At 41.1% G+C, this 27731-nt stretch overlaps 1 protein-coding gene across 3 annotated transcripts in view; it reads right to left on the reverse strand.

Annotated features, from left to right (window-relative positions):
• Positions 1-4312: 4312 nt before the first annotated feature.
• Positions 4313-27731, reverse strand: part of mxd1 (MAX dimerization protein 1) — a 32426-nt gene continuing 9007 nt past the window's right edge. For all 3 annotated transcript variants that reach the window (XM_047381405.1, XM_047381404.1, XM_047381402.1), the window contains 4 exons: positions 17617-17646; positions 11077-11191; positions 9899-10058; positions 4313-8545 (listed from right to left, as the gene is read on the reverse strand). In XM_047381405.1, the coding sequence (XP_047237361.1) occupies positions 8349-8545; positions 9899-10058; positions 11077-11191; positions 17617-17646 (502 nt within the window). In that variant the 3' untranslated portion in view covers positions 4313-8348. The remainder of the gene's footprint in view (positions 8546-9898; positions 10059-11076; positions 11192-17616; positions 17647-27731) is intronic.

Here is a 27731-nt window from a genome sequence, read left to right on the forward strand (position 1 = left end):
CATCCTCCTCATGCTGGTCACCAGCTTGGCCACTCATTGCTGCAGGATTTCATCCTATTCCTCAGTCAGCATTGTTGCAAGTCAGGCAGTGTGGTTGTGTTGGTCACTATGGCATGAACAGCACTCCCAAACGGATCCCAACGGTGTTCAATAGGATTGAGGTTAGGACTGCAGGTAGGTCATTACATCTTCTAGCAACTATGACTAGCTACTAACTAAAGCTAACAGGGTGAGGAAACTGTCTTCTTGTGGTGTCACCTAGTTAGGACCTCCACTTTGCAGTCTTTCTCTCTGTTACAGGGAACTTGGTCTATAATTTGAAGACAGCATGGTACTATGGATCATTCCAAATAATGTTGCAACTTTTTGCAGAGACCAACTCACTGCAGGATCTGTGCTCACAGGCCCTTCTAATCAGCCAGCTCCCGGGGTCCCAGAAGTTTAAAACAAGAGTCAATAGCAGAATAAGCTGTTTGGCAACTTCTTAATGGCCACAACCCTTCCAATCAATTCTGCTGCTCAACAAAAACATTTTCCTTACAAACATGGATTCAACTGAAAATAAACAGTTTTTTTCCAATGCTATGAGGTTGCTTGTTGTCAACTAGCACTATGTTTAAAGAGTGAATTAATCTTAAATATTATTCACTGTCAAACCTCATTCAGTTTCAGCATGTTCTCTGTGCATGATTGATGGGTGTGGAGAAAATGATGTATAATGCAGATAAAAACACATGACTGCATTTAAACATTAACCACCACAACTGCATGTATAGTCATGGGGAGGACCGGGGAATTTTCTGCACATGATTAACCACTATTTGACAAACTCCCTTTAGTCCATGTTCAGGGCTTGGTGTTTTAATTGCATACTTCATTTGCTGTTGAGTTGTTTTCTTTGGGTGGGTGTGCTGTGTGGGAGTTTCTGCTACACTAAGTTTTTTAATGCAGGCTTGTATGAGCAACTTCATATGTATGATTGGTCAGGGTGGCGCAGGGAGGTGAAGGTCAAAATAGGTGTCCAGGTCGTGGATAAGCTGCTAGATTTGACTTATCTGACCAATGAGGATATGCAGAGGAAGTGCAGTGACCCTGACACACAAGCAAACACCTGCTTACATAACACTGTCAATAACTTTTTATACACACACACCAGCAAGAAGGTTATGTCAATATATTTAGCAAAAATGCTAATGCTAAGCTGCATTCCACTGCTTGTACTTGATGCTGTATTTTCAGTTATATAAACAGAAAGGAACATCCACAAAAAATACAGTCAAATTCAAGAAATTAGAATATCATTGGAAACTTAATTTATTTCAGTAACTCTATTCACTAAGTGAAACACATTTTATAGATTAATTCCAGACAGACTCATGTTTTTAAGCATTTATTTCTGTTAATTATGATGATTTTCTGCTTGCAGCTAATAAAACTTTACATTTAAGGTTAGAATATTGCATCAGACCAATAAAAAATAAATTTGCTTAATGGTTGTTATTTTCAAAGTGTGCTTTTAATCGGACAAACGAGCCTCTTCTGAGCCCATATTCTAATTTATTGAATATGACTGTAGTTGAAAAGGCAGAGATATGCATCAAGAACTGGATTAATTTTTTATTTAAGTTGTCAACGTAAAGACACCCACAGAAAGGCACAACAGTAACAGCTTTCTGACAAACACAGAGAAGGTGCTGTTATGGTCTGGGCCTGATAGCAATGGCGGGGTTTGTTGAGAATGAATGGAGGTATGAAAACTGAAAAATCCAGTTGGAGATTCATCCACCTAGCAATATGATCTCGAAAGTTTCTGACTGGTAGCGTCTTCATTTTTTAGCAACACAGTAATCCTAGAGACTCAGTCATGGACTGGTCTCCTAGCAGAAAACAAAAAAGCCTGCAAGGAGCGCGATTCCTTTCGACTCCTTCAGCAAATGACAAGAGGAGCTGCTGAGGACAGATCCGGCTCGGCTGAAGAGTATTATTTATGGTGTCAATCCAGCTTTCAAACTCACGGGAACAACACAACTGTTGGTGTGGTTTCAAGAAAAAGCAGCAAATTTTTTTCCATTGGCATTTCAGTTATAAGACCTAAAGGGGACATTTGCACAGGCCCTAGCTTACATGTGAAGAGTATTTCTCCTAGCTGGATCTGTCATTTACTGCTGGTATAAAAAGTATATATGCTATTTCAAAAAAACTATTTAAAATGCATGATGTGAGACACTTAGTCTTTACACCGTAAGAATTTTTCAAAGACTTAGCTAGTAAGGAGAAATTAAGATTAAAAGCAAATATATTCCTGTATGATTTAGATTAGCCAATTGCAGGTATTTTGGGTAATGCGGTCCAAACTCCTGCTCCACTTGTACAGAGACCGGATGGCCCCTAATAAAGGCCCCCGACTCTGTACTCCTGGAGCACCCCCCAAAGGACACCGTGAGGGACATAGTCGAATGCCTTCTCCAGGTCCCAAAACATATGTTGACTGGTTGGGCAAATTCCCATGAACATACCCTGTAGAGGGTGTAGAGGTGGTTCAGTGCTCCACAGCCGGGATGAAAACCACACTGCTCCTCCTGAAGGCGAGGTCCGACTATCTGCCTGACTCTCCTCTCCAATACCCTGGCACAGGCCTTACCAGGGAGGCTGAGAAGTGTGATCCCCGTATAGTTGGCACACACCCTCCTTCACCCTTGTGAAGGGGGATCACCACCCCAGTCTGCCAATCCAGAGGAACTATCTCCAACCGCCAAGCAATGTTGAAGAGGCGTGTCAACCATGACAGCCATACAACATCTAGAGACTTGAGGTACTCAGGGAGGATCTCATCCAACCCCGAAGCCCCAGTCTCTGCTTCCACCAGGGAATGCGCGAGGGCAGGATTGAGGAGATCCTCGAAGCATCCTTCCACCGCCCGATAATGTCCACAGTCAAGGTCAGCAGCTCCCCACCCCCACTGTAAACGCCTTCATGAGGACTACTAAATCGAGGCACGTGACGTCACCCGGTACGGCGGAGCTGGGGTCCTACCCTGGAGCCAGGGCTGGGGTCGGGGCTCGTCAGACAGCGCCTGGTGGCCAGGTTGCTCCTCGCGGGACCCGGCCTGGCCAAGCTTGAATGAGAGACACAAGGCCATCACCCAGTGGGCCCACCACCAGCAGGGAAACCACAAGGGACCGGTGCAAAGAGGACCGGGCAACAGAAGTAAGTGGAGACCTCAGAGACCCCATCTCCGGATGTTTATATTACTTTTTACTTACTGATTTCATGATCAACTAGATCTGGTCCTTTTGTATTGGACCTGGATAGAATTGGGATATGTTTAATAAAAGTTTGTGTGACTGAATTCTAGCTGTAATAATCTAAGTTAATTTTATTTTTAAATGATTTTTTAAACACATTTGGACAAGAAGATAAGGTTAGGGAGTGATGATTGAAATCTTGTTTTCATATGGCTCACCGATATTCAAATAAAGGGGAATGGATCTAGCTAGTGAGTGTTTTTTGTGGTTGCACTTAATGTATCTAGACTCTACATATGAGCTGGATATGTCTAGGGATTTGTTTCAACTTTTAAAGGTCACTCCCTGACAGGGCAACAGGGTCAAAATACATCACATCTAAAAGTGTTAAGGAAACAAATGAGACCTTAAACAGCTCTAGATGAGATATTGAAATAACATGTATAATTTCCCTCTGCAGTCAAACGCACCCAGAAGGGGCGCGAGACCTTTTTAAGATGCACACTCCCCCCATTCTGGTCTGTGATGCATTGGTTATGGAGCAGCAGTCAGATGGCTGAGATCTTACAAATCTGGGATTTAGCCAACAGATTACTTTAAAACACAGGGATGGGTGAATCCTGAATACTTCTAATCTGCTGAATACTCATGCGTGTCACACATTTCCGATTTTTATTTGTAGAAAATTTTGAAACCTATCAATTTCTTTCCACTTCACAATTATGCACTTTACTTTGGCCTGTCACATAAAATTGCACTAAAATACAGTAAAGTTTGTGGCTCTAACGTGATAGAACAGGAAAAGGTTCAAGACATTTGCAAGAATCTGTAATTGTATCTAAAACTCATAAATGTGACAATCTCTATTCTGGAATTTGACCTTTGAATTCCGGTTTCTGCTGTATTTATCTGTCTGTGTGGACTGTTGTCACAGAAAAACCTTGTATTTTTGAGCAGATGTTAAACTAGTGAGATGGGTTCCTTTGAGCCTTTATTCATCCTTTTAGCAGCAACATAGCTGAAGGTTTAATGCTAGAAAAAAACATTGAAACACAGAGACACATGGGTAAACAAGGGTTTCAAATAGTTTATTCTTTATTATCACTGGTAAATATAAACTGCTGCTCCACAATTCATTGTCCAAGGGCATTTCAAGACCCAACATAAGTGATTTGTTTAGAAGACAACGTTCAAATTCTCCAATTTCTAAAAAGTAAGTGCAGAAAACATCCCATTACCCAGGAAACAGACAGTGGACCTTCTGGAACAGAAAAGCGGCAGGTGATGACGATGTTCATGGAGCTATGACACGGTGTGTGTCTGTGAGTGTTTTCTGTGTGTAATGCATGAAAGAGCGTCACAATGAAAAGGAATGACCACAGTGATCCTTTTCTGTACAATAGAAGCCGTCACGCATGTCTTTACTTGTGTGAGGTCACACTTTAGTTACCGTTTTAAGGCATGGTTAGCCACCTTGGATGCAGGGAATGTTTCCCTGGAGCTTAAACGACTGGTCTGACTGTAGGCTTGTTCTTCAAGAGGTTCAACACCGGCTTCTTAAGGCAGATGCTGAGAGCACCGGCGGTGTCATGTTGAGGGAGGAGTTCAGCGCCTGCTAACAAGACGCTCACATCCATCTTTGCCTGCACATGCATAATGTGAGGAAGGGAGGGGGTCGTGCTCACACATGGTTGCTAGGCAAATTAGTGGATTCACACACACAGGTAGTAAGCACAGAGGTGGATTTGGTTTGGGGGGTGGGGGTGGGTTCACCATGAGACCGATTAGAGGTTTTCATTTTTTTAGTAAACAGGAACCAGAATACAGCCAGTGTTTCTTGGCCACCCACCCTCTGCTACCCCAGAATAAAATTCTCTCTGAAGACAGTGACGAAGTAAACACACACACACATCAACAGATGGCATTTCAGAGAACACACCGGCCCACTCACACCTACTTTTAAGTCCATATCCCTGTAATCGTGGCTCCACAGTTCCTCTCCGTTTCAGGGTTTTAACATGACAAAAAAAAAATGCAGCATGCCACACTCACAGACCAAACAATCCTAAACTAGTTTTTTTTCAGATTTTAGAGGATTTTTTCATTGGTGTACCATCTTAATGCTTTAGCTGAGCTTTACAAGTGGAGCATGCATGAGCAGAGAGCTTCCTTTGGCGCAGCGCTGCTGCACTGCAGAGTCTTTGTACATTCAGATATTAGTAAAGCCCTCCCAGCCTGTGACCACTGGCAGCTACCAGTGAGGGCAACATATTTCTCACAGAGCTGAGCGGCCATGTTGTCTGAGCATTTTAGGTGTGGGGGCGATGCAATTAATTCGGGTGGCCGAGTGGGCTTGGATAATCGCCTCCAAATTTCTTTCATTAGGGATGCACCAATCCCTTGGCCAGAGCCTGGAATCTACCCAATTTTCCTTGAATCTGTACTGATTAGTGCACGGGTGTAAAACGCCAGTCCTCAAGGGCCGGTGTTCTACAACGTTTAGATACTTCTCGGGTTCAACGCACCTGAATCAAATATATAGGTAATTAGCAGCACTCTGACAAACTGGACTACATACTGAGGATGCAATCTAACCTCTGGATTCAGTTGTGTTGGACCAGAGAATAGAGATGGGCAATTATCGTATCCTTCATCGTTATTGTGAAAAATCTTTTCTGGCATCATGACAATTTTGATTTATCATGATTAACTACTGTATGATGCTTAAATACCTAAAAAAAAAACTAAAACTTAAAATTTTGGGGATTGTTACTTTGTCCTATTTTTCCACAGTTTGTTTTATGAGAGCAGCAATAAATAATAATAATGAAAAAATATGATTAGATGCATTTATTGTGTGCTCTTTAGCAATAAAACTGCACTAGTTATTGTAACTGGTTTAGCCTATTGAATAAGAGGTAAGTTATTATTACCAATTATTTCATTAGGAATAATGCTTGTAGGGCTTTAATGTGCAACTTTTCATCATCACCTTTGTTGTTATTGCAATAAATACTACAAAATATTGTGTTAAACTTTTAGGTCCATATTGTCCATCCCTACCAGGGACATATCTTAACGTTGCAGAACACCAGCCCTCAAAAACTGGAGTTTGAATTAGAGTATCAAATCATGACTAGTCTCCAACCATTTTGGTCTACAAATGCATCAACTACTAGCATCAACTAGTGGCATGTAACAACTAATATTTCTATCAAAGGGCCTGAAGATCAATTGTTTTTTTTTTTTTTTTTTTACGTGGTAAAGTCCATAGAAGAAAAACAAATAAATCTAAATCACCAAATCAAACATCAAAGAAGTCAGTATCAGCCAGGACAACCCTGATCGGTGCATCTCTATCACTTTTAAACTTTTTAATTCATATTTTTCTAAGGGATTCAGATTGTTTTCTGTTCCATTGTCCCCCCACACCATTAAGAGGACAGGACGCCTTTTACACATGAGAAAAACTAAAGGAAATGAACCACTACGAAACAGCTCTAGGAGCACTGTGCCAAATTCAACAGACATAGATGCCTCAAGGCACAAACGACTCTTCTAAATACTCTAAGGATTGACTTTCCTGTGCAAACCAACTACGTTGTAGGAAACTCTCAATAAACCACACATAAATGAACATAAGCTATGACTAAATATATTTCTACAGACTCATCTATATATTTAGGATATCTAATAAATACATTTGGTGATAGACATAGAACTCTTTCTGAGAACTATTTACAATAAAAGGTGTACATTTCTCCAGAAATAATAAATAGCTAGGATGGCAGGTTAAGGGAAATCCTGTGGTTTTAACATTGTAGTGCTTTTCAAAGGAGAAACACAGAAAACTTTGGGCTTCTGACTACATGTTCCCACTAAAAACCCGTCGTGACTTAAGCTGAACTCTTTTTTACAGATAATTAGTGTAAAGGTTATTTTTCGAAAGTGGGTACTCAAACAGTCTTTTCCATGCCACCTGCTTCACTACTATATTGTGGAATGTGCTCAGGTCTCTCGACTGCTTTAGGTAGATTGGCTTTTCCCTTCCCGTTGACAGCTGCTGAACATGGCAGTGGAGGATTAGTGTACAACAATGTACTAGCACCTGGGAAAATATCCCAGCATCCGCCCTGGTGGCTGCTGTTAAAGGCCGTCGCACCCACTGCCAGGCCCAGACATGCCAGCCGCACATTGTGGGGAAGGGGAAGCTGTAAAAACGCCACCGTCATCAGAGAGAGGCAGAACTTGTCGAACCCACTCCCACAAACCCTCCCATAACCCCAAACCCCTTTCACAATCTCACACTGCATCTTTGCTTTTCCTTTTTGCTGTGAATGGCAGAGGTGGACGTGAAACTACAAAGGAGCCTGCCTACTAAAGCTTAGTTACTACAGAATGTATTGCTGCCGACTCAGATAGTTTAACACCATGCGCAGTCTAGTTTAGTGTCCAGAGAGTCTGCTGACAGACATGTTTCACAAACATTCACTTCATCTGCCACCGCAGCACTAGGGGTCTTTACAAGAGACAGTGTCTGAAAAAGATTTGTTTTGTTTACAAAAGCAATTTCAAGTGCAAGGTACCATGCACTGATGGTTTACTGGTGAGCAGGGCAGAAAAAAGGAGCACCATGTCACCTATGAGAGGTCTCACAACTAGGAGAGATGGAAGTGTGTATGTGTGTGTGTTCATATATGTATATATGTAGGTGTCATTCAAGAGAAGAATCTCATAAGTGCTTCCCATGGCTCTTGAGGCATAGAAAAAGAGGCAGTGGGACATTGTGTGGTAACATTCTCTGGCTGAAAGTTATGTTTTTGGAGGACGAAAGGACGAAAGGGCCAAAGTGTCTTTAAAATCCCACTCATTTGATTGGCACAGAGCAGAGCGGGCGACACCCTTAAGACTGACCGCTGATGAAGAGCTGGATGTGCGTGGGTGTCTCAGAACTGTTGCAGTCTGAATGGAAGTCAGACCTTACTGTAGAAGAGGCTTCTTGCTTGGTCAGTCCTGACAGAGGGGGGGGGGGGTCTGAGCATGTAGAAGTGGTAAGACGCTGACTGAGGGGAGGTGGGTGTTCACTCGATGATCCGGGCTTGCTTATAGGCCACAGCCCAGCTGCTTTGCTATCTCCTGAGTGTCCTGCAGGCGCTGCAGGCTAGCACTGGAGTAGCCCTCATCGCTACAGCTGCTACGCAGACTGCCTCGCTCGTCTCCTGAGTCACTCACACTGCTGGTGCTCCACTCTAAGTCACCAAGCAGGTAGTCTGTCCCCTCAACATCCACATCCAGGTCCTCTGTAAAACACAGGGAAAGCAAACATGGTTACAACTTTAGATTTCAGAAAACTCTGTCATATCATCAACTCTGATTTGGAGATGAAACGACAAATCTGCTGCTGAGCGAAGTCTGATCATTTTCAGCCTGATCGGTAGACAACACCACTGTTCGCTCTGAAAGACTCAAAGTTCACCATTTTCAGTATCAGTGAGGTGTTCCAAACTGAAGTCAGAGTCAGAAGGCTAGAGATTTAAGAAGCGTAACAGGAAACTGTATTTTCAATAATTTGTCTGAGGTAGGTTCATTCAGGCTGCGAGAGGGCAAGAGAGAGTGAAACTTTTAGAGAAAACAGTAGAAAGGCTAAACGGAGTACAGGGGAGTTGCTTTCAACCATTGCCGGTAATGGAACGTGGCTGATCTGTAAATAATCTACATTCTCTTGAACATACACACAAAAACAGCAGCTTTAGCAATGCTAACAACATTAATCTAAGACTAACATATAAGCTAAAGTCAGTTTTAAATGTCAACTCTGTAGTAATTTTGTCTTTGTTTAAAATATCAATAAAGCCCTGTTTACTCCAACTTAGTAATGCTTGCACTCAAAACTTCTGCTTTCTTTCAAATATACTCTGTTCTCTCTCAAATCTGGGGTGCGCTTGTTTCCTTCAACTGACTGTGCACTTCTTTCAGTTGCAGCAACAAGAATCAAGTTGGATTTAACCTTAACGGCCTTAATAAAACCTTACTCCCTTGAAATCTACAACACAGCTGATGCAGATGATAACTCACTTACTGTGTTTAATCCATCATGCCTGGTTCAGTACATGCAGTCTGTGTGCTGACGTTTATAAAAGTCCAATTTTCCAAAACAGCAGACTACAGTCACACAGGACACAGTTGCAGGAACCTGTAGGCTTACACATAAGGATAAGCAGGTGTGCTGAACGTGTTCTTTCTAATAGAGGAGTCTGAACGCATGCAGAGAAGCTGGTTGCTACCAGGGGCAGCTGAGTGGGTGTTCTGCCTTCTCAACAAAATTCACACATTTCTGTTTCATTTTTTGTTGTTGTTTTTGATTCTGCGTCGTAGAGCAGGACCTTTAGTCCATGTAAATGTTTCAGATATTTCCGGGAAGCATGGTTAAATGTATCCTTTAAACTGAAACACAGAAAATCTAGATTCAAGCTTTTAGTCTGGCTTAAAAGGAATTTTCTGTCCCATTGATCGCATAATACCTGTAACATATCAGGTTCCTAACTGTGAGATTTCTTAGGTCATGGCTGAGGATTACACGAATGTTGGTGGGTAGAAAAATATATTACTCAGAAGACGCAAGTGTCCACACTTGAGCCTGTGTTGGAGCTCACCCTGGTCAGAGTCAGACTTGTCCGAGGAGTGAGCAGAGCCGGTGCTGTCCATGCGGGTCCTCTCCACCCCCAGCTGCTCTAGGCGCCTCCTCAGGTGTCTCCGCTCCCGCTGTAGCTGCTCCAAGGTGTGCTGAGCTTTCCTATCACTCTCCTCTAGCCTCTGAACAGTGGGGAAGAGGAAACAGAGCCCTTTAGGAGCTGCTAATACAGCCTGTACGAATGTGTGTGTTCTTTATCTTAGGGTGTTCACACCCTTCAATGTTTTTCAGATTTGTTCAAACTACAACCAAAGATTTTTATGTATTTTATTAGGATTCCATGTGCTAGGCCAACACAAAGTAGTGCTAAGCATTAGGAACATGATCCATGGTTTTAAAAGTTTTTACAACTAAAAACCTGAAATGTGCAACATGCATTTGTACTCAGTCCCATTTGTTCTGATTCCCCTGAATTAAAATCTAGTTCAACTAACAGCCTTTAGAAGAACCTATAAAGCAAACAGAGTCCACCTTTGTGTAATTTAATCTCTGTGTAAATCCAGATGGCCTTTGAAGGCCTCAGAGGTTTGTTGGAGAACATTAGAGAACAAACAGCACGATGAAAGCCAAGGAACACAGAGAATGGACGAACAAGACATTGTAGTCCACCTAAACTGACAGGCTTGGTAAAAAGTGTGCAGTAGAAAACTAACACTGCACACTGCCCAGAACCACCCCTGGTGAGAGCAGCATCGTGGTGTGGGGAAGTTTCTCCTCGGCAGGGGCAGGACAACCGGTCAGAGTTGGTTTAGGTTCAAGGATTATCTATTGTTGCAAAGGTACAGTAAAATCTAACGGAGGGTCTTGTGGAAAGGATAAAAATGGATGTTCAGAGATGCTCTCCATCTAATCTGAGTTTGAGATGTTTGGTAAAGAAAAGCAGCCATAGTTTGAGTCTCTAGCTCTGCCAAGTTGTTAGAGACATGCCCAGAAAGACTTTGTATCAGTCTATCACATAAAATCCCAACAAATGAAGGTGAAACTTTGGTTGTAACATGAAAAAGGGTGAACATGAATGAGGGAACAAATGAATCTAAATGCTATTGTAAGCCACTGTACTAAAGACGTTCTCGTCACCTAAACACATTATATGAACAAATGATCCTCCTCAGTCTAAATGTGTTTTATACATATGTGTACCTTTATATGTTCTTTGGCCTTCATCAGCAGGCTGAGGGTGGTGTGCCTGTTGACGTCTGGTCCCAAAGGAACGAGAGATTTCAAGCGCTCTAGGCACAGCCGTAGATGTGCCCGTCTGGAGAGAGAAGAAAGTCAAATAAAAACAAAAAATGGATGAAACTATCAAATTGTTTTCTCCTCCCTGAAACAGAAGCAAACATCATCACCATTGTGATTTAGTAAGTTCACAGTATGTACACATCTAACCAGCTGGACCCATGTTAACTCCATATCATGTGGGCTGAGCTATTCCTAGACTGCACTGCTTTAAAACGTTGTGATCCATACTGCCTGCTAGACTTTACGTTTCAGGAAGGACAAATGGGATGAGAAATCCACCTCCTCCACCAACGGCTGGTTCCAGTCGTACTTAAAGATGCAAGCTGTTCAGCATCACATGCTAAACTGGATAATGTCATCTAAACATAAACTGACTTCCTTACAGACAGCTGAGTATTACCATAACATACAGCATGAGGACATCATTTCTAACATGTAGTTTAGTGATAACCATGCCCACGCTGCAATTATTGTTCTGTATATTGATCACACATTACGAAAGCCCAAAAAATATGGAACCATGAGTAGGAGGATGTCCATTCATCGGTTTCACTGTGAATAAAACGAGTGCATCACAGTTACAACACTGGCTCTCTAACATAGCCAAGCAAATGCAGCACACTTATCTACTTTTGATTTAGATACGTTTTAAAAAGCCAAAAAACAGTTAAATAGCTTGGTGTCAGATTTATGACCTAATATGTGATCTAGTGCAGTGTGCTACAAGAACAAGGCGATTATCCCTGCTGTGTAACAAGTAGCAGACGTTTGTCAGCCTGCATCTCTCTGTTGTTTACGCTGAACGGTTAGTTAAAAACCCGATTACTGTGATGTAGAAACAGAATAAGACATGAGCAGTCGCATGTCGAGGTAGAGAACGCAACGTTTTACGCACTTCCTGTTCTGACAGAACAATAAACAACAGACAAGGAGTACTTCCTAATTATTGAAAGTATTGCTGCTAAACACGTGGAAGTTATAGCCAAACTCGGCGCTGACGGTAAAGATGGGAGTTCAGAGTTACTGCAGTAAAACAAACACACACTAAAATAAATTAGCAAAAACGTTCATGTTATTCAGTGGGGGAAATGATTGCCATCTTAAAAATACCTGTTTTTACAATTATTTGCATGCCTAAAAGCCCCTTTAGGATAAATGAAGCTGAATAATTGGTTTATTTATAATTGGCTTTAATCAGTAATCCATGACTTCCCGTTTCTCTGGGGAGCAAATGTACTGTGACACAGGGGCGCCTTCTCTTTTAGCCACTGGCCACTAGGCTGTATGAGGAACTATATTTATCTTGTCACCACAAACAGTGGGGAGGGTGATAAAAAATCTCTAATGCTCACAGTTGGAGAACTGCAGCAAGGAGTGGCATGCTGGGGTCATCATGTCTCCATATAAATCATTAGACACCATCTCCATGCCAACAGGTTGTTTAGGAGGCATGTGATAGAAAAGGCCTTTTTTTTGTCTAACTGTCACAAATCTAAACATCTAAACAGTTTGCTAAATACTACTTGGACTTTAACTGGAACTGTGTGTTTTGGTCAGATTAAGTACAAGACATTTGCCAGATGGATTTGGTGTAAAACATATGATGAATATATGGATAAGCACATTCTGCCCACTGATAAGTAGAGTGGAGGGCCTGTGATGCTGTGGGGCTCTTTCTCTTCCAAAGGCACATCACATCTTTGATATACAGAGATGTTTTTTTTAAATCTTATCTCAACTGAGAATAAGTCATGACATAACTGGGTCGTTCTGCAGTTTAATGACCCAAAACATACGACCAAATCAAAACAGAACTTCCGTGACCATCTCAGTCCCCAGACCTCCTACAGAAAACCTGCGTGCTGAGCTACAGTAACCAGAACATCAGAGAGGATCGAGGTCTCTGGACGATCTAGAGCAGGTGTGGCTCTTTGGACCTTCCACAATGACTTTTAAATACTTCAGCTAAAAACTAGAAAGAACTAACTAACATTTCCAAATATAGATACAATAAGAGATGCAGGTTTTAGCAGTATCCTAAGGAATTTTTGCATTGAACTTCCACAACAGAATGGAAACTAAGTGCTTTTTTTATTATATAATTTTACACAAATATCACATCTCACATAAGAAAATGTATCCAACCTCTTTTTGCAAAAGTTTCTTCATTTTAAAACCTAAGAATAGAAATAAAATGGCAGTTATTTGAAACTGACAACAAATTTCTCACAGTAGATATTTATGAAAAACTTCAAAGTTATCTTTTTCAAAAGGTCGTGTAACATTCACAGCTCTAAATGTGTTCTACTTAGCTGGACTGAGGCTGAAAATGGCTCTTTGGACTGGAACTCTGGGAGACTGTAAAAGGAGGAATGATCAAAGATCTCTGTAACTGTATGCTCCAACCTCGTCAGACGTTAAAGGTGAGGACTATAGTCTGTTTAATGGAAGAAAGGGGCCTGTACAAAGCATTGGGATTGGATTAAAGGTTGGACCTTTCTAAAATTTCACTGAGAGATTATGCTACTGTAATAAACAATGATTTTGTTAAGGCTGTGTACACATATTCCACATGCTGCTTGTTGTTTCCTGTTCTTCTCTTTCCAAACAATCAAATTCAACCGCTTCTGTTTGACTCCCTTTAGGACCAGAACAGGTTGAGTAGCAGTAAAAGAAGAGCAGAAACCAGATAAATTCTGAAACCCTGAGATCATGTGACCAGATTACTAATGCAACCTCCTCAGTTCACATTTATATTTCTTCTCCCTGATGTGTTTCCTGCATTAATCTGTCAGCCCTGGCAGCTGCTAAAGTTTGGTGCGTGGAGGTAGCCACTTGACCCCACTGTTACACAACACTGCCTTGTCAGGAGTGTGTACGTGTCTGAGTGCTTGTGTTTGCCTGAACGAGTGGGCTTGTGTACGTCAGACTCCTCCTGACAACGAGTGTTTAAATGTTGTGTTTTGTTTCCCTCCCATCTTATATGGACAGCTGAAAGCTAGCAGGATGTGTGCCTCTGTGCCTGGGAGTTATTCAAATTAGACACTGAAAGATTCAAAACTGATTTAAGTGTCAACAGAGGATGCATTGAATTATATTCTGACCCATGCCATGTGAGAACATTTGAACACAAACACACACACACACACACACACACACACACACACACACACACACACACACACACACACATACACACACACACACACACACACACACACAAGCTGCAGTCACAAAACAAGCATCTATTTCTCAGCTGCCTCAGTCCAAAGGGCATCCAAAGTGCCGTTACATAACATGGAAATGTCCCCGCCCAGGGTGTTCTGACATAATAAGGGATCAACAGGGCAGGCTAATGTTTGCTAATCAACACCGGTGAGAAGCAGACTCATCAAACAGCGCAGGTCATACCCAACAGACATGGCCACAGCACTCTGCAATTTATCAGCAACAGGTTATTCAGGTTTAGTGTGTCAATAGGTGAAAATACATAAGTAGCTGCAACTCTCGGTCTAAAGACAGAGAAAATTCCAAACTAATTGCTGAAGGTCCACACAGTCTGAGCTACTAGGTCCAGCTGTGTTGTCCCCTGCAGATGAAAATAGTTTTGTCTTCAACTCAGAACTACATGTAGGTCAGCTGGAGCCCTCTGCCCCAACAAGCAGTAAATCACCTCGATGTCCTCACTTTCACCCTCTCACCCCTCAAAGCAAGCGGCCACAGCCTGCACGGAGAAGCTTGCATGGAAATAGAAAATAAGCTGGTGATTGGAGTCGGGTTACGCCGAAATAAACAGGCAAACACACACAGGCATGCTCCAGTGTATGTGTGCAGGCTTGTGGAGAATAAGGCTTGGAAATATTGGAAGGTGATCTCTCAGACCCAACTTTGCTGTACAGGGAGGTGGCTCTGCCTGCACTGTGCTGGTTTTCCAACCAACCTAATTTACTGCTTGGGATTTCTGGTTATCAGGGATATTGGTGGCAGGAACTAGATAAATGTTCTGACAGTACTCATGAGGGCATGATTTTAATTTTGCTGTTGGGAGCCATTTGTGTAAGACCAAACTGTCCTAACAGACAGGAAACATTAGCAACCTCAGCTGCCAAGCTGATAACAGATGACTAATTCCCAGTCCAAGTCAAGTCTTTAGGGACTAAAATAATCTTCATCAGAATCAGCTTTATTGCCAAGTTTGTAAAGACAAACAATAAATTTAATTCCGGTATGTTTTGTTCTCAACAATAAAGAATATCTTTTTAAATGGACATATATACACAACTGACTTTACAATAGAATAGGATGTGTCCGAGTATGCATGGTGTTGTTCTGGAACTCTGAGTGTCAAGAGTTCATCAGAGAAACAGCTTGGGGTAAGAAACTGTCTCTGTGGCGGCTTTGTTTAGCAGACAGCGCTCTGTAGCAACAACCTGAAGGTACCATGCCATCTAATCTGCCTGTGACGCTGCACTTCTCCAAGTTTCACAAACATTTAACAATTTTTGTTTTTTCAATATTTGAAAGCCATGCATTTACAATTAAAACCTTTGTTGCATGTCATGTACCAAGGTACACAATAAAGTACCACATAATAAGTAAGACAAATTTCTGAATGAACAAAGAGCAAAGTCCTTTTACTTTGTAATCAGGTAGTGAATTATTTTTTTTATTCCTGAAAGAAGTCAGAAGATTCAGGCTTTAGCCAGAGAGACGTGTCTGGTCATTAAAAAGTTGAAATGACAACTACAGTGAACGGTTCGCTGTGACCCTTTAATAGCCTGTGGTCTGTGAATGTCGTCGGCCATCAGGTCAAGCGCATCTTTTCAAAGGAAAACATGGGCATGCATCGCATCGCTTTTCAGAGCGGAGGTCTGTAGCTTACATGTTGGCCCGCTTTTACTTCTGTTATGTAGAACTTGAGTCCAACTAAGACTTTTCTGCGACTTAAATGAAGTCAGTCTAAAAACCGAGTCGCCATCTCTCCCACTAGGTGGCATATCAGCCAAAAGATAACATTGTATCTAATAACCAATGAGGGGTCGTTAAATGGAAACGGAGGGTAAATCTCTGCTTTATTTGCCGTTAGTTATTAGTGTTAATTCCCATATTCTGCTCCGACAATATTAAAACAAGTCGCTCATTAAGATCCATACCATCCTGCAGGGGGTAAATAAACTTGTAAAAAAAAGTTGTTCTTCCCCTGAATAAATATTCCCAACAAAATTAATGCACATAAGAAACTACTGGACAATTTCCTGACTACACAGATTCATGTGCATCGCATGCCCTGTGAACTGCTGGGCTAAATATGATGAATTGTAATCTAAAAAGGAGTAGATAAAAATGTTAAAACAAGAAAATTCCTGGTCTAAAAATTTCAATACATTACAACCACATACGTCAATGTTTTCTTTGCCACTTTATGTGACAGCCCAACCTAAAGTAGGGCACAACTGTAACACTTTGTTTTCAACATTTTATGACAAAAATCAGTAGTGTTCTTATGCATTTTTATGCAGCATTGGGTTCTGTACTTTTTAGGATTACCATTCTCTGCAGTTCTTTTGGGCTAAGTCTCTAACAGCTTCGTAGACCTAGAGACAGACATGTTCTTCACAAAATAGCTTCAGCTCAGTCAAAAAGGTCCACTTTAGTCTCGTCTGACCAGAGCACCTTTCACGTTTGCTTTGCCCCCTACATGCAAATGCAAAATGCAAATGGGTCTACTTTTAGTTTGCTTTCAGTAATGGTTGTCTATACCCTAAAGCAAAGATTTGAGGAAATTACTCACAGCTGTCCTCAGCTTACGGATGGAACATAGATGTTTAGTTGGGATATTGTTTGATAACCTAACTGTTCTAATATATTCATAATATACCACACAGGTGTACTCCATTTATTAATTAGGTTCCTTCTGTTGGAAATTGGTTCTACATTTTATTTTGAGGTAACAGGGTAAAGGGGACCGAAAACAAACCACTCCACATTTTTTACAATAACATTAATGGTACTTCACAATTATGCAGTGCCTTCGGTTGGCTTATCACAAAAATAATGTTTTTTGAAGATGCTGTATTTTGGTGAATTATTGTTTAACTGTGCAGCAATGACCTTAAAAAGTTTCTGATCTATTGTTTTCATGAACAGTGGGTTTTCTGTATCTGCTGTTAAACACCACAGTTTGAAAAGAAGGCTAACCTAGTTTGATAAATCTCACTAGAAGGGTTTTAGTAAAATGGCGCCCGTACATACCAGCAGCATGGGTTTCACCCTGATGATTAAATATTTTTCAGGGACCATGGCTGACGGAGTGTATTGGGGTGATCTGGGTGCCATGTGATGATGCTCACTAGTTCAGGAGCAGCAAAGACATGCAGAGACAAAGAAACACACACACACACACACACACACACACACAGACATGAATACTTTATTACTGACCTGTTCTTTTCCATCTCATTGTGTGTAGACCTGCAGAGGTAAACAAGACAGAAGAACGTGAGAGAAATCAAATCTAAAAGAACCAGTGATTACACAGGGTGAGTAATTCTTTCTACATGTGGCATCACTGCAGTCCAGGATCTAACTGTGGAGGAGTGAGCACTAGAGAAAAGGCTGTGTGGGAGTGTATGAGTTGTCAGAAAAGCTAACAAAAAGAGATTCCAGAAAAAAAAATTAAGAATAAGCTGCGTATTCTGAGGTCCAAGCCTGGACAACACAGGATTTTTCCCTTTAGGCTTATAAATACAGAATCGATTCCTTTTGATTTTAAATAAAAGAACAGCAAAATGCACAATGTACCAAAGAAACCATTAGTATTTCAAAAGCATATTTTATTATTATTATTTTGATACACGAAGAAATCAAAAAAAATTTTCCACATAAAAACTCTGAACCCGCTTGTTAATATGGCAGCCATCTCCAACCTAAAGAGGGACAAGAAAGGCTTCCATGTTGTGTTCACAAGAGTCAATGAAACCTATATAAGAACAACTCGGTATAATTTTGTTTTGGATGGGACTTTATTTCATATTCAGAGAAGAAAGACACACTTGCTAGCTCTGAATTTTAAATATCTACACAGGTAGATGTTGTAGGCCATTTTAAGAGATCGTTTGAAAAACATGCTAATGTGATATTAACTTTTGCAATGATAATAGTGACGGCAATTAACCTACAATTTTTTTTTCTAGTATCATGGTTTTTCTACAGCCCTCTGTGAGTCCATACAATTGGCCATATCATCCCTGGCATGCAGATTCTGCGCACTGGCAAACTATCATGCAATAATGAGCTAAATACTTGTTGAGTTTAAAAACATTAAACTCCAGTACAGACTTTCCTGAACTTTCAAAATAAATTGCATTTAACTGACTTCCAACTGAGGAAGGGGGGTAGCAGCAGACTTTCCATGATGCCACTGTCTGAATAAGAGCACCCGCTCTCCAACAAGCCGACCTCTTCCACACTGCCTTCAAAAGGGACCGGATAGGGGAGACAAGCGCGCTGATGTCTCTTTGTTGGCAAAAAGACATAACTCTTCAACTGGATCCAAGAGTGTCATAAGATCACGCGATCATATGCACAAGTATAAGTGAATAACTGTTTGTGTACCCAGTATTGGTTCATAAAAACGGGTATTAAGGTACACGTCTAGCTTGACTTTCTCTCTGAGGCCTGCAGAAGCAAATGGTGCCCCAGAGAAATCCCTGCAGAGACGCTGTCTCTACAAACCGAGTGAAGCGGTTTTCCTTGCCTGAGAGGAGGACAAACGAGTAGCCGCATTACGGCAGTTGACTTGCAGTGTGGTCGGCGGACAGAACGAGCCGTCTTCCAGCCAGAGCTACGGAGGTTAGCTAGAAGCTAACCCTTTGTTCACGGAGCTCTCTTCAAACATCATCGTCGCCCGGACAGCTTTTCCTCCAGCAGGCCACAAATGTGCATGCGTCTGCACAAACGGTTAGAAACCAACTCCATGAGGATGGTATGAGGGCCTGACGTCCACAAATGGGGGTTGTGCTCACAGCCCAACACCGTGCAGGATGCTTGGCATTTGCCAGAGAACACCAGGATTGGTAAATTCACCACTGGCGCCCTGTGCTCTTCACAGATGAAAGCAGGTTCACACTGAGCACATGTGACAGACGTGACAGAGTCTGGAGACACCGTGGAGAACGATCTGCTGCCTGCAACATCCTTCAGCATGATCGGTTTGGCAGTGAGTCAGTAATGGTGTGGGGTGGCATTTCTTTGGAGGGCCACATGGTCCTCCATGTGCTCGCCAGAGGTAACCTGACTGCCATTAGGTACCGAGATGAGATCCTCAGACCCCTTGTGAGACCATATGCTGGTGCGGTTGGCCCTGGATTCCTCCTAATGCAGGACAATGCTAGACCTCATGTGGCTGGAGTGTGTCAGCAGTTCCTGCAAGATGAAGACATTGAAGCTATGGACTGGCCCGCCCGTTCCCCAGACCTGAATCCGATTGAGCACATCTGGGACATCATGTCTCGCTCCATCCACCAACGTCACGTTGCACCACACACTGTCCAGGAGTTGGTGGATGCTTTAGTCCAGGTCTGGGAGGAGATCCCTCAGGAGACCATCCGCCGTCTCATCAGGAGCATGCCCAGGCATTTTAGGGAGGTCATAAAGGAACATGGAGGCCACACACAATACTGAGCCTCATTTTGACTTGTTTTAAAGGACATTACATCAAAGTTGGATCAGCCTGTAGTGTGTTTTTCCACTTTAATTTTGTGTGTGACTCCAAATCCAGGCCTCCATTGGTTAATAAATTTGATTTCCATTGATGATTTTTGTGTGATTTTGTTGTCAGCACATTTAACTTTGTACAGAACAAAGTATTCAATGAGAATATTTCATTCATTCAGATCTAGGATGTTATTTGAGTGTTCCCTTTATTTTTTTGAGCAGTGTAGATGTGATTTAGGTTGAAATGATCTAAATGTTTTTCATTTTATGAAGTTTGGTTTTGTTTGTGTTGAACTCAGCTATCTTGGTGCTAGCAGACTATCTGCACCACACGTGCTCAGGTTGTGTTCTTTGTGTGTTTTTAAAGTTAAGACAAACTTTATTAAAGGGTGATTTTAAACAGAAGATTGATCATAACGCACTGTCCGCACTTATGCATTTCAACCCTTTTATTAACGGTATTTTTAAAGGTGTGTGTTTGATTCTGGTGCTAAGCTAGCAGCTTCTTTTGTTAGCTTTAACTGCTAACGGCTAAGAACACGTGCTTGTTGCTAAAGAATATTTACCCAGAAAAGTTGTTAGTTTTCAATCCAGTAAATAATATTTCCCTAACATTATTTTACTAAATTTGCTAACTAAGTAAACACCATTAAGCCCCATTTCTCCAGAAAGATTTGGCTCTTTCCAAAATATTCCCTTAATATTTCTTCAAATATTATTTCAATAAATAAAGGCAGCTAATTAGACACCGTTGAGAATTAGTCATCCAGAAGGTTGGTTTTATTCAGCAGATCATTCTTAAAACATTATTTTAAAACATTATTTTATTGAAATAATATTTTTCTTCAAGATAATCCTTGGTTCTCAAACATAAATAACATTGCATGGCAATGTTGCATCACTCTTTTGGTCATGGTTTTGAATTATCTTTAATCAACTTGTTTATATTGTACATAGTCCATTAGTCTTTGTTATTCTTTAATTCTGCTTGGTAGTTTAGTTGGATTGTTTTAGCATAGTAAAGAGTTTGTTGATTGAAATATGTTTGACTTTGAGTTGACTTATTTTTGTTAATAAATTCTTGTATTTTAAGAAATTGTGTGAATTCATTCCATATATGTGCAGTTTTGCTGTTCAATAATGTCAGAGCTCGTCTCACAACTTTCTATTTTGTCCTAATACCATCGCCTTACTGGGCTGGTATTCACAGGACAACCCTTAACAGACCAAAATATTATTTGATAAAATATTAAAATATTAATATTAAATAATATTCTCAGATTCATAATCCCAACATACTGCACCCATGCTGTTCTTTGTGATTGTGATGTTGCATATGTTACCATGCAGATGCAGACAGTGGGTCTATACAGGTCCTTCTCAAAATATTAGCATATTGTGATAAAGTTAATTATTTTCCATAATGTCATGATGAAAATTTAACATTCATATATTTTAGATTGGCATACAGCTCATGAAAACCCAAAATTCCTATCTCACAAAATTAGCATATCATTAAAAGGGTCTCTAAACAAGCTATGAACCTAATCATCTGAATCAGCGAGTTAAGTCTAAACACCTGCAAAAGATTCCAGAGGCCTTTAAAACTCCCAGCCTGGTTCATCACTCAAAACCCCAATCATGGGTAAGACTGCCGACCTGACTGCTGTCCAGAAGGCCACTATTGACACCCTCAAGCAAGAGGGTAAGACACAGAAAGAAATTTCTGAACGAATAAGTTGTTCCCAGAGTGCTGTATCAAGGCACCTCAGTAGGAAGTCTGTGGGAAGGAAAAAGTGTGGCAGAAAACGCTGCACAACGAGAAGAGGTGATCGGACCCTGAGGAAGATTGTGGAGAAGGGCCGATTCCAGACCTTGGGGGACCTGCGGAAGCAGTGGACTGAGTCTGGAGTAGAAACATCCAGAGCCACCGTGCACAGGCGTGTGCAGGAAATGGGCTACAGGTGCCGCATTCCCCAGGTCAAGCCACTTTTGAACCAGAAACAGCGGCAGAAGCGCCTGACCTGGGCTACAGAGAAGCAGCACTGGACTGTTGCTCAGTGGTCCAAAGTACTTTTTTCGGATGAAAGCAAATTCTGCATGTCATTCGGAAATCAAGGTGCCAGAGTCTGGAGGAAGACTGGGGAGAAGGAAATGCCAAAATGCCAGAAGTCCAGTGTCAAGTACCCACAGTCAGTGATGGTCTGGGGTGCCGTGTCAGCTGCTGGTGTTGGTCCACTGTGTTTTATTAAGGGCAGGGTCAATGCAGCTAGCTATCAGGAGATTTTGGAGCACTTCATGCTTCCATCTACTGAAAAGCTTAATGGAGATGAATATTTCATTTTTCAGCACGACCTGGCACCTGCTCACAGTGCCAAAACCACTGGTAAATGGTTTACTGACCATGGTATCACTGTGCTCAATTGGCCTGCCAACTCTCCTGACCTGAACCCCATAGAGAATCTGTGGGATATTGTGAAGAGAACGTTGAGAGATTCAAGACCCAACACTCTGGATGAGCTAAAGGCCGCTATCGAAGCATCCTGGGCCTCCATAAGACCTCAGCAGTGCCACAGGCTGATTGCCTCCATGCCACGCCGCATTGAAGCAGTCATTTCTGCAAAAGGATTCCCGACCAAGAATTGAGTGCATAACTGTACATGATTATGTGAAGGTTGACGTTTTTTGTATTAAAAACACTTTTCTTTTATTGGTCGGATGAAATATGCTAATTTTGTGAGATAGGAATTTTGGGTTTTCATGAGCTGTATGCCAAAATCATCCGTATTAAGACAATAAAAGACCCGAAATATTTCAGTTAGTGTGCAATGAATCTAAAATATATGAATGTTAAATTTTCATCATGACATTATGGAAAATAATGAACTTCATCACAATATGCTAATATTTTGAGAAGGACCTGTATAATGTGCACCTCTGATTCTGAAGCTCTTTGGCTCCATTTGAGTTGCAAGGGGTTCAACCTTCATTCAACGTTCAGTGTTCAACATTTGAAACTGAGTTGGTCTTCAAAGACCATTACTCCATAATTAATACTGTGGATGGCAAAGGTGAAGCAACGGCAACAATAGCAATGATTGTCTTCACATCTTTACCTGTTACAAACCCAGCGTTACATTTTGAAATGTAGATGATGAATTGTGCTTGTATCACTTCACTTCAGTTATGCGATCCGGTTAAACAGAGGCTTTGCAAGAGTATGGGAGGCTGTACTGCGCTATGCATAGTGGAGGACTGGGCTCCTACGTTTGTCTGACCGGTGATCCTTTTTGGCAGAAGCAGTAGGTGATTCAGCAGCTCTGCAGTAAACATTGCTGGGACTTTAAAATCACCTTAATGGAATACATTGACCAGACTGTATAGTTTTTTTTTTTTTAAAACAACTTGGCTCAAGGTGATTGCTGAAAGGCTTTGATGTAAACATTTGGTAATTCCAGTCTGCCCTGGTCTTCTTCACAAACCACTACCCTGTCATAGTTGAAGTCAGATTTTCCTGGAATCCATGCAGATTGTCAAATATGTTTTAAATGTTTTGTTTGTGTGCAGCTATAAAGAATACATGTTAAATGTTTTTAAGGAACATTTTCAATGAACATGTGAATACAAAGAAAAATGACAAGAAAAACAGTGAGAATTGATCAGCTCCGTATGCCATATGTGAGATCATCAGATGTATGTGCACGTGGAACCTTGTTTCGGGGAATGCAGATTTATATTGATTAAATAATGACTTAAAACAAAATAGTAAAACAAATAGAAAAAAGACCTGTTGTTCTATAGGCAAAAGTTATAACTAAGGGGAGATTTTACAGGAAGGTCTGGTAAACAGCTATACGTTTGTTTTAAATACTGATCTAATAAAGAGAGCCGGAGGTGTATACATAGTGACAGTGACCAAAGAGTGAAGGCTTGTGAAGATTCCACTAAGCCTGTTCATGTTGCTGGATCCTTGGTGAACATGTTGTCCTGATCACTGTAGGGCAAAGCAAAGCAGAGGTAAAATGAGAGATGGAGGTGTGCTGATAGCTAGCATCGCTCCTGGATTGCAGTTGGGCATTCAAACACAAACTCAAATGCAAACAGAGTGGGATGCAGATTTTGGGCAAAATCTGACCTTTCGAAAAAAAAAAAAAAAAGGGAGTAAACAGCACGGAGAAACAGTGAGTTAAGATCATCCACCTCCACCTGACCCCTGATCCCCTGTCCCTCCACAACTCCCAAAATAACCTCTGCATTTTCAGCGGTGCTAACCCCCAGGCTATCACTGACTGACTGACTCACATACACGGTGATGCTGATGCAGGATGTTAAACACATATCACAACTTTCTGCTAGGAATAATCTTAATTACAACTCCTAAAATGATGTTTCATTTTGCAACGGGGGAGACGTTTAAAGTCTGTGAATAAATCCTGTTCTCCTGATGTGGCAAGGAGCTGTTTGTGTGGCCATCATCATGTTTCCGGCAGCCACTCAGGGTGCTCGGTTTCTCGCCTGGCCCCCCTCCAGGCAGTGTACATTCCTGTGCAGGGCAGACAGCCATAGGTGACATAACAGATCTGGTAATGAAGGGATCCTACATATTCAGGCTTGATTTTTAGCTCTGGAACACATTACACCTCCTGCCTTAGTCCTGCATTATTTGCCCCTCAACATGTAGCAACCATAGCACCGTGGCACATTTGAAATTAAGTTATCCTGCATTAACATTTGGGTCTCAAGTGTTTGCAGTGTTCTTTTTCAGATCACACAACTACCCAACTGGGATACAAAATGTGCAAACTTTTAGGCTGTGATTTTGACCGAATAATATCAGGGTAAGGTTCATTTAGGGTAACATTATAACTCATTCAACAACAGAAAGAGATGCACAGAGAAATCTGCCAGAGACTGACATTTGATAATTTGACCTCTGACCGCCCCTGACTGGTGATTAGTGATTGGCTGGTCGGAGACTAAAAATCTAATCTTTTTCCATTCCGTTAATGCACCAGAACACACTGAAGACACCACTCTTCAGTGAGGAAGTTGTGTTTTATCCATACCATTTGTCAAGGGACAGGCTGAATTAGGAAATGCTGGCAACCTTTTGTAAGTCTCAATGTAAATCAAAAGGATTTTCAGTGCGCACCCACAGTAAATTGAAGAGAGGGATACATTAATGTTGGTTATCAGCGTTCGAATCTTACTGTAAATGTAAGAATCTACCAACTCTACAAGGAATTTGCACTTAGTAAAGCTAACCATGTTAAACTCACTGAACAAGCTCATCAGTAATTTAAGACTCTAAAGACAGTTTAGCAGTTTGTAATCAATTTGTCTTTGTTTCAAAATATTAGCAAAATTAGCATTTAGCAACAGAGCTGTATATTACTGACTGCTCTCTCACAGTGTGACATCGCCAGTGGTCCTAATATAAATAACTTCTAACAGGTACTGTATAGGTACACTATATAAATGAATGGTTTAATAATTTAATTTAATTTAATTCAACAACAGTTCAGTTTATTTATTATACAGTGCCAATTCACAACACATGTTGTCTCAAGGCACTTCACAAAAGTCAGGTACATACATTCCAATTAATACTAATCATTGAACAGTGCAGTCAGATTCAGTTATTTATTCAAATTGGATAAAAAGATTTTCTGTCTAAGGAAACCCAGTCAGAGACTTGTACCAGTCACTCCTCCTGGATGAGCATGTAGAGACAGTGGACAGTCCCTGACGTTGACTTTGCAGCAATCCCTCATACTGAGCATGCATGTAGCGACAGTGGAGAGGAAAAACTCCCTTTAACAGGAAGAAACATTCCAGTAGAACCAGGCTCAGTGTGAGCAGCCATCTGCCACGACCGACTGGGGGTTTGAGAGAAAGAACAGAGCAGAGACACAAAAAGAACACAAAAGCACTGATCCAGGAGTACTTTGGGGGGGAAGGAAAAGTAAATGTTAATGGATGTAGCTCCTTTAGTCGTTTCGCCTAGAAAGAAAGAACAGATAAACTCTGAGTCAGTTTTCAAGGTTAGAGTCTGAAAGAGAGCACATAGAGTTAGTCACAGTAAAAGCTCAGTCAATTGCCATGTCTAGGAGAGAGAAAGGGTTAAACACTAAAAGACAGGGCTATGTGTATCATCGATAGAGGTTGAGCATTAAGTGGTTGCCAGCAGAAGCTTGGATGATGCTCCTCTCCAGAAAGGTGTCACAGGTAGACACAGAGTCAGGCCAGGTGCAGCATCTAGGAAGAGAAAAGAGAGAACATAAAGTTAAAAGCTGAAATAACAACAAATAATGCAAAATTGGAGAGTAGCGTGAGAATGTAGCGAAGAGAGTGAAAGTGGTCATTATGTCCTCCAGCAGCCTAAGCCTATAGCAGCATAACTACACAGATAGCTCAGGATAACCTAAGCCACTCTAACTATGAGCTTTATCAAAAAGGAAAGTTTTAAGTCTAGCCTTAAAAGTAGACAGGGTGTCTGCCTCACGGACCAAAACTGGGAGCTGGTTCCACAGGAGAGGAGCCTGATAACTAAAGGATCTGCCTCCCATTCTACTTCTAGAGACTCTAGGAACCACCAGTAAACCTGCAGTCTGAGAACAAAGTGCTCTGTTAGGAACATATGGAACAATCAGATCTCTGATGTATGATGGAGCTAGATCATTAAGGGCTTTATATGTGAGGAGGAGAATTTTAAATTCTATTCTAGATTTAACAGGAAGCCAATGAAGGGAAGCTAAAGTAGGAGAAATATGATCTCTCTTTTTAATTTTCATCAGAACTCTTGCTGCAGCATTTTGAATCAGCTGAAGGCTTTTAACTGCATTTTGTGGACATCCTGATAGTAAAGAATTACAATAGTCCAGCCTTGAAGTAACAAATGCATGGACTAGTTTTTCAGCGTCACTCCTGGACAGGATATTTCTAATTTTGGCAATGTTCCGGAGATGAAAGAAGGAAATCCTAGAAACCTGTTTAAAATGGGATTTAAATGACATGTCCTGGTCAAAAATAACACCAAGGTTTTAACTTTATTACCGGAGGTAAATTTAATGCCATCCAGGTTAAGTGATTGACTAAGTAGTTTCTTTTTTAAAGACTCCGGTCCAAAGACGACAACTTGTCTTGTCTGAATTTAGAAGCCGAATATTTTAAGTCATCCAACTTTTTATGTCTTCAAGACATGCTTGTAGTCTATCTAACTGGTTGGGCTCATCAGGATTTATGGATATGTAAAGCTGAGTGTCATCAGCGTAACACTGAAAATGTATCCTATGCTGCCTGATAATTTGACCTACTGGAATATATATATATAGTAAAGAGAATTGGCCCAAGTAGTGAACCCTGTGGTACTCCACAATTAACCGTGGAGTTTGAAGATGATTTATCATTTACATGAACAAACTGGAATCTGTCAGACAAATAAGATTTAAACCAGCCTAGCGCTGTTCCCCTGATCCCTACAGCATATTCCAGCCTTTTTAAGAGAATATTGTGATCGACTGTATCAAATGCAGCACTGAGATCTAACAGGACAAGTACAGACACAAGTCTATTATTTGAGGCCATAAGAATATCATTAGTGACTTAGTGAACACATAACAGTAAATCAAAACTTATCCCTCCAAAATATCAGACACAACTGTTATTTACAGAACAGAATCAGCTAAAATCTGAATAAGGGGGTCATACACTGGCAAATATTGGTGATTGGGAATCGACCACAAAAATATCTGTTTGGTGGATCACTAACAAAAACAGAGCAAACCCATTTTTTGAGGTTTCATCTGAGCTGTGCAATGTTGTGATATCAGCTAATTTGA

The sequence above is a fragment of the Girardinichthys multiradiatus genome, chromosome 12, assembly GCF_021462225.1.
Source record: "Girardinichthys multiradiatus isolate DD_20200921_A chromosome 12, DD_fGirMul_XY1, whole genome shotgun sequence".
NCBI classification, from domain to species: Eukaryota; Metazoa; Chordata; class Actinopteri; order Cyprinodontiformes; family Goodeidae; genus Girardinichthys; species Girardinichthys multiradiatus.